The sequence below is a fragment of the Corella eumyota genome, chromosome 2 (genome assembly GCF_963082875.1).
Source record: "Corella eumyota chromosome 2, kaCorEumy4.1, whole genome shotgun sequence".
NCBI classification, from domain to species: Eukaryota; Metazoa; Chordata; class Ascidiacea; order Phlebobranchia; family Corellidae; genus Corella; species Corella eumyota.
Genome location: NC_137491.1, coordinates 15,298,066 through 15,306,320, shown reverse-complemented (window position 1 = coordinate 15,306,320; position 8,255 = coordinate 15,298,066). Strand labels below are relative to the sequence as shown.

General features: G+C 27.9%; 1 protein-coding gene across 1 annotated transcript; it reads right to left on the bottom strand.

The window, feature by feature from the left end:
* Positions 1–3,381: 3,381 nt before the first annotated feature.
* LOC145741714 (receptor-interacting serine/threonine-protein kinase 1-like) lies at positions 3,382–5,286 on the bottom strand. Its single transcript, XM_082559353.1, has 5 exons — positions 5,184–5,286; positions 5,009–5,092; positions 4,881–4,940; positions 4,634–4,815; positions 3,382–4,521 (listed from the first exon to the last, which is right to left on the bottom strand). The coding sequence occupies exons 2-5, from the start codon at positions 5,087–5,089 to the stop codon at positions 3,663–3,665; spliced, it is 1,182 nt and encodes a 393-aa protein (XP_082415479.1). The 5' UTR covers positions 5,090–5,092; positions 5,184–5,286; the 3' UTR covers positions 3,382–3,662.
* Positions 5,287–8,255: the final 2,969 nt, after the last annotated feature.

The window sequence follows — 8,255 nt, the reverse complement described above, 5'->3', positions numbered from 1 at the left end:
AATATTGTTTTAAAACATAAACAAATATATCTTTTAAGCATAAAATTTGTTTTTTACCCTTTTTTTTAATACTAAATCTGAATTAAGTTTTTCATTTTCAGTTTGAAGTGTTGAATTTTGCGCTAATACATCTTCCAGTTCCTAAAAAGAAATTTATTAAACATCACCCTAAAAAATTTAAAGTTTTTAAAATTTTTTAAAAAAAAAAATTTTTTTGGGGACGCAAATTTTGGGGAAATGGAAAATGAAAAGAGCTAATAAAAATGGGCAAAATCTTAAAACAATAAAACAAGAAAAAAGCGTTGTCTTTTTTCTCATTTGTATTCAGGTTAAAATTATTTTGGAAATTTAACTGCATTGCAGTATTACCCAAAAGAGGGTTGAGTAAGCTGAGGTTTATTATAAAATGGTTATGTGTCGGTATTTGGTTTTTAATCAAATGACAACAGTCTTAAATAAACAGCCAACGAATTTTCTACGTTTAAGTTTCTGCCTCTCCGTTTTATGCTTTTCTTCAATTTTTGTTACCTTATTTTCAAGCAACCCCTTTTATTAATATCATAATTTGTAAAGCGTAAAAATTTATTTATAGCCCACAGATTATACGAACAGCATTTTCTTTAAAATAGTTCAAAACTAATAAGTTTTCTGTAAAAAGTGACTAAATAAAAACATACCCTTTAGGATAATATAATTAATCAATTTTTTTTTTTAAATCTAGAGTAAACTAATTAATGTATAACAAATAAGTTACCACAAAAAAAAAATTTACATTTTTAACTTGTTTTTACCAAATGAGTATCAAAAATTATATATAGTGTATTAAAATAAAAGAAACCTAATTTGTAAACTTTAAATTTGAACAAACAACAATCAAGCTTTTAAATATGATAAGCAAACAAAAAATTTTTTTTTGGAAAAGATTAACCAAAATTTACCTCTAAAACTGTAGATACTTCTTGCAAATAACCACTTTTAAAAATCTTAAAATATCCCAAGATTAAGTAGCTTAATTCTTTGCCTGTCATAACCTTTTCGTTAAAGGTTTTTGCAACAATGTTTTCGGGTTTAAACAAATTCGTATTTAAATGTTTAACATCACGCAAAAAATAATTTCCAATCTCTAAAAAAATTAATTTAATGCCAAAAATAATCAAAAAGACTGCAATTTTTATAAGAATTTTTTGCAAAAATACTATCTTTAAAATGGTAATCATTTAAATATAAAACTATAAATTGCATATATTTGAGTAATATGCCAATATTTTACTAGTGTTAATATTTTGTGTTAGTTCAGTTAGGTGGATATAAATATATCACCCACATTTGATTTAAACCCGTAACTTACCACCCAGTTTTATTGTGCCAGTGTATGGTTTAGCCGTAACATTTCCAGCGGGGCTGGTAAAAGATAACATGTGCACTTCAAAAAGTTTATTCTAATTTCCCTTGAAGTTTTTTCTAATTTTGCTTTTTGGTCAAACCATTTCGCCAAATATTGTTTGCCTCCTTTCCCCCCAAATTTGAAATCCTTATAACGCCAATCTTGAATTAGAAAGATAAGATGCTAAAATTTATATGATAATATTTTATTACTTTCTACAAATATTATGTATTCTCTATTTATGTAATATAATTTATAAATGTCATAATTATTATAATAAAAGTAACCTGAAAAGGTTTACAGGATTTTTTTTGATGTTTGTTAGCAAGTTTGGTTTCTAATTCCCCTAATTCAGCCAACCACTAAAACATAAAAAAAATGTTTTATTAAAAATTAAAAGGATTTAATACCAAAAGCAACTTGAAAACTTTCAAAAAAAATTTACAAAATGTCTTAAAATACAAATAACAATTGTTTACATTTAATTTATGTAGATTATGGGCTCCAAATATATGCATAGTGTTGTAAATTTGCACAGATCCAATCAATGTGCTTAAAGCAAATATAACTGAAGTTTCAGCTTTAAGGTCCTATGCTTCTCGAGTATACAATAAAAATAAGTTTATCTAAAATGTTTCATGCTTTTTGCAAGATTTTATTCAGTTGACAAACCTTGAAAATTTATATTATTTATAAATTCAAAAAAAAAAAACTTTTACCAGTTGTAAATTAAAAAACATAAACTATTATACAAAAATGTGTATATTTCAATACAGCACTAAATAAAATAAACTAAACTAACATATCCAATCAAAAACTGCAGTGTTCTTTGCTATTGTGTAGTGTAGGTATGCAAAAAAGCCCAAAGTGGCATAATCAAACATTGAAAAATTACAACAAAAATATAATCAAACAAACAGTACAATATAATTATTTATTAAAACAAAAACCTTTCCATGTGAAGTGTCGAACAAAAATGGTTTGTTCCAAATCCAAATGTGTCATTTTGTTCTTCTTCCTGCAAACCAAATCCCTTGCTTAACTGTTCAGTTGTATCGCCAACCCACTTATTTTTGTATTAAATAAATTTAAAAAACTTACCAAAAAAAGAATAAAACCTTTTTTTTTAAATTATCGAATCAAATTTTTGTTTTAAAAAACAATTGCCCAAAAAAATTTTCTTTGGTAACAATAGGTATTTTTACTGTACATAGCTAATTTATTAAACTTACCAGTTTTAAACTTTAGCAGTAATTTTGTATTCATTTATACACCAATTTCTGTTGGAGATTAAACCAACCCTTAGCAATTGCATTTATTATATTGTTTACTGCATATTAGACATACATTTCACTTTTTTGTTTAATTAATTTTAAGAAAACAATTAGTATTTAATCACCTAAGTGAGATGCTAATAAAACTTTTTCGATGAACATAACAGACAGTAATTTCTTATTAGTGTATTATTTGACTTTTTTACTTAAATAGTTTAATAAAAAAGTTTATGATGAACATAACAGACAGTAATTGCATAGAATTGTATTAGTTGACTTTTTTACTTAAATAGTTTAATAAAAAGGTAGATCAAAAAATCTAAAAATTTAAATAACTACTTATAATATAAGTGCATTACACATTTTGTTAAACCAATTAATCCAAACAAATTTTAAATTTAAACATGAAGGTTTTGTCAAATTTTCATTTGTATCACACAAATTGGCAATAAATTGCATGTCTAAAAATGTTTGTTACGTAAAACAGCATCTATACAATATCACAGTAAACTATTGGCCATTTAACAAATCTTATAACACTGCACTTATAAGAAATAACAAATGTTTTAATTAAAAAATTGCATATATAAATTAAAACTACTTACTTGCAAGGAAAAATTAATAACAGTAAAAAGGATTTTTTTATCAAATTTGATAAAACTTAATTGACAGACCAACCAAAATTAGTAAATAATACATAAAATAAAAAGTGTAGAATGTTGTTTAACTCTGCATGTGCTATCTTAAAACCTTAAAATTGTTACAAACATTACAAAATATACATTTTACACATTTTGCTTAAAACTTGAATAAGTTGAAATTGATGTTTTCTTTATAGCAAATAAAATATTCGATTTAAACTCAACTTCTCATTTTTATTATTTAATAACATTTTTTGTTTTAGTTAAAGACTTTTGCTGAAATATATATTTGTTTAATGAAGAAAATTAGCAAGAACCGATGCATTCTTGTTTACAAACATTAACAGCAACCAAAAAGAAAATTTATTCTGTAAATTGAAAATTTGGTGGGAAAAATTTATTAATTGGGTGACAATCATAAGAATTTTGGTTGGGGTTCTTAATTTTGAGTTTTCGAACTATTTTAGTAACATGCTCTTGAATTTTCCACAATTCTGTTTCGGAAAGTTTACTTTTGATGCGATTTCTTACATTAATAATATTAGGACGTTCATCAGGTTTATGCTTCCAACAACTTTCCATCTCTGTTTGAAGCAAATCAATAATCTCTTTATTATTTGGTAGTAATGTATCTTTTAAGTTTTCAATTAGTTTTAAGTTAGGCCTTGTTCCTCTTCGGATTCCTTCTAAATAGTTGTCCTCAGTCATTCCTCTATAAGGAGTCTCTCGAGTTAATATCAAGTAAATCATCATTGAAAAGCTATAAACATCCATTGATTTGCGAACTTTTAAATGGGGATTCTGTAAAGCTTCAGGAGCTAAATATACTCGAGTATGTGTATTTGTATGCTGATTTGCAGTTGAACTAGAATCTTCAGTGCATGTGGCAAAATTGGCTCCACCAAAATCTGAGATTTTACAGGTTAAGTCACCAGTAAGAAGAATGTTATCAACTTTTAGGTCACCATGGGTAACTCTTTGGGAAGAAGATATGTTGTGCATGCATGCTATTCCATTAGAAATATCAGACACAAATCTTAGTTGAACAACCGGGGAAATATAATCAACATTATCTTTTTCATGTAAAAGAAGAGTTTTTAGATCACCCCCAATCATGTACTCCATAATAATTCCTGCTGATCTTGGCCATGTTGTATAACCAATCACTCTTACAACATTGATATGGGATGATAGTTGTAACATCTGACATTCATTCTTTATTCTGTTTTTATAAGGTAACAACATATTGTTTGTTCACTTTAAAGTTTGGACAAATTTTACGAAATAATTTATAAATTAATATTAAAAAATTTAAGACAAAAAGGTATACTAACTGATCAATTATCCTCGCTGTCTGTACTTGGGACCCAGTTGCTGGAAAACACTTCACAGCAACAGTGCCCCATGTTTTATTAAATGCAAGACGAACACATCCATATGAACCACTTCCCAATGAACCTTCATTACCAGAAACGCAGCGTATATCTTTAGGGTCATAATATGGGACTGATTTTTTCTAAAAAAAGAAAATTAATTAATTACACTCAACAAAAAATACCAACAAAACAAAAAGTATAAAACCTTTAATTCATCTTTTTCCTTTTTCAATCTTGCATATTTTTCCACGTAATCATCAACTTCCTTTAAAAACAAAAAAAAGAAATGAAACTTTATACAAAAAAATGCCTAATTCTGTTTACACTGTTTACCTTTTCTTTTAAATCCAATTCCGATTCAATTTCTTCATTTTTATTTTTAAGAATTGAATTTTCCCCTAACAAATTCTTCATGTTCTAAAAGTATATATTAATGGAAAACAAATACTGTTTTAAAACAATAAGAACCAATAAATTTTTTTTCATAAAAATAAAATTAGTTTTTTACCTCTTCTTTTAAAACTAAATCCGATGTAAGTTTTTTATTTTCAGTTTGTAGGGTTAAATTTTTCCCTAATACATTTTCCAATTCCTGAAAAAAATTAATAACAACCACATACTTTCAAAAAAATAAACAAATTTTAAATAAACAAAAACAAATTTTTTTTCTAAATTTAAATTTGATTCCCAGTTTATACACATAAAATTTTGGACATTAATATAAAAGTTAGTTTAAAGAAATGGTTCAGTCGTAGCTTCTCTTTTTTAATTATGTTGAAATTTTTCCAACTTGCACGAGGATACCATTGTTTTAAAAATTGGTAAAGTAGTTTTTGAGATATCGATATTTGGGGGACGCGGAATTTGAGGGAATGGAAAATGAAGGAACCGGAAAATGAAGGAACGGAAAATGAAGGAACCGGAAAATGAAGGAACCGGAAAATGAAGGAACCGGAAAATGAAGGAACGGAAAATGAAGGAACCGGAAAATAAAGGAACGGAAATTGAAGGAAAGTGAAAAAGGAGAGGCGGAATCTTAAAAAAATAAAACGCGGAAATTCCGTTGATTGTTTATTTGTATTTAAGTCAATATTATTTTAGAAATAAACGGGCATTTTATAGAAGAGAGTTAGGGTATGCTGGGGTCATAAAAATTAACTCATTATCGCTTATCAGTTCTCGAATAAATAACAGTAATTCTAAATAAACAGTCAACGGTATTTCCGCGTTTTAGTATTTAAGATTCCGCCTTCTCCTTTTTTGCTTTCCTTCATTTTCCGTTCCTTCATTTTCCGGTTCTTTCATTTTCCGTTCCTTCATTTTCCGGTTCCTTCATTTTCCGTTCCTTCATTTTCCGGTTCCTTCATTTTCCGTTCCTTCATTTTCCGTTCCTTCAATTTCCATTCCCTCATTTTCAGTCGACCCGATATTTGAAGGTAAATATTGTAAATAGGGAAATTCCCAACGCTCGCGAGTCACGTGACGCACGTTGTTAGCATCGTAAGATCATGAGCTGTCAGACATAGGAAAATGACCTTATTTTGTCCTCTCTGACCCGTTTGTTGTACTTTTTTAAAATTTTTATTGCCAAAAACAAACCTAACATAAAAAGCAATATTTAGCCATATTATATAAGACATTTTTTACTTCTAAAGTATTTTTAATAAGGTAGGCCAGATTTAAAAAAATTTAACAAATTATGGCTATGCTGTTAATTTTAAAAATTTACCAGCCAAAAACGCTTACAAACTCTTGCAAGAAAGAGCAGGTCAACTAAGTCTTGCAAAGTTTACCATTAACACAGTCTTAGTTTTGTTTAAAATAAAATCACTTCATTGTTGTTAACTAATATATTGTCAAATTGTTCAAATTAGAGTATATAGCCTATATAGGGTAACCAGACACTTCGGCCCCCGGACACTTCGGCCAAGACACTTCGGCCAAATTTTTTTTTTAAAACAGCGGGGATTTGGCATTTTAATTACCGCGAGAAATTTTATTTTCGCATAGTTATATACAGTTTTTTAAGACAGTATTTGAAACAAAATAAGCAGTTAATTAATATTTTTTTTAAATAATAATGTGCAAGAACATGTTATCTTTCTTTTGGCTTGTCAATTTTTTAATTTTACAAACTAAAACCTTTAAAAAACTAATTTTGAAAGCGCACACTTTTAGGTGACGGAGGACAATGCATAATGTTATCTCGTATTTTGCCAAATAGTGCCGCCTTTCCAAACAATATTTGAAGAAAATAGAGGGTTAATTTTTTATTTTTTACACTGAGGATTATGCATAAATATGTTATCTTTCTTTTCCCGTGTCAATTTTTTAATTTTACAAACTAAAACCTATAAAAAAACTAATTTTGAAAGCGCGCGCTTTTAGGTGACACAAGACGATGCATTATGATATCACGTATTTTGCAAAATGGGGGCCGACTTTCTAAACAATATTTGAAGAAAATAGATCATGAATTAATCATTTTTTACACTGAGGAATGTGCATAAATATGTTATTAGTTATTGCCCGTGTTAATGTATATAAATTTATATACTAAAACACAAAGAATAAAATATTTAAAGAGTTGCCAGAAGATTTGTCCTGCAAAAAAACGGCGGGGAGTCGGCGATGAAATTCCCGTGTATATAGTCAGCGCAAGATCATATTTTACCGATATTCAAAATAAAATTTTGCATAAAGTACAGTATATATAAAAGTTTTTATTAGTTGTTACCTTAATGACATATGTTAGTTTTTAAAATATTAATTTTTATATGTTCTTGCGTTAAAAAAGAAAAAAAAAATATGTTCTTGCGTTAAAGGTATGCGCGGGCTTAACGCTGCAGGCTCCCCGCAGTTTAATGAAACATTTCGCAGGCCGAAAGCGATTAGTCGTAAAATTTTGCAGGCCAAAAGCACCCGTCTTTAATTCGTTTTAAAAAAAGGTTTTTGAAACAAAAATTTAAAAAAAATAATATTCTAGAAACTAACATTTGTCATTAAGGTAACAACTAATAAAAACTTTTATATGTACTGTACTTTATGCAAAATTTTATTTTGAATATCGGTAAAATATGGTCTTGCGCTGACTATATACACGGGAATTTCATCGCCGACTCCCCGCCGTTTTTTTGCAGGACAAATCTTCTGGCAACTCTTTAAACATTTTATTCTTTGCGTTTTAGTATATAAATTTATATACATTAACACGGGCAATAACTAATAACATATTTATGCACCTTCCTTAGTGTAAAAAATGATTAATTCATGATCTATTTTCTTCAAATATCGTTTAGAAAGACGGCCCTTATTTCGCAAAATACGTGATATCATAATGCATCGTCTTATGTCACTGAAAAGCGCGCGCTTTCAAAATTAGTTTTTTATAGGTTTTAGTTTGTAAAATTAAAAAATTGACACCGGAAAAGAAAGATAACATATTTATGCATAATCTTCAGTGTAAAAAAAAAAAATTAACACTCTATTTTCTTTAAATATTGTTTGGAAAGGCGGCACTATTTGGCAAAATACGAGATAACATAATGCATTGTCCTCCGTCACCTAAAAGCGCACGCTT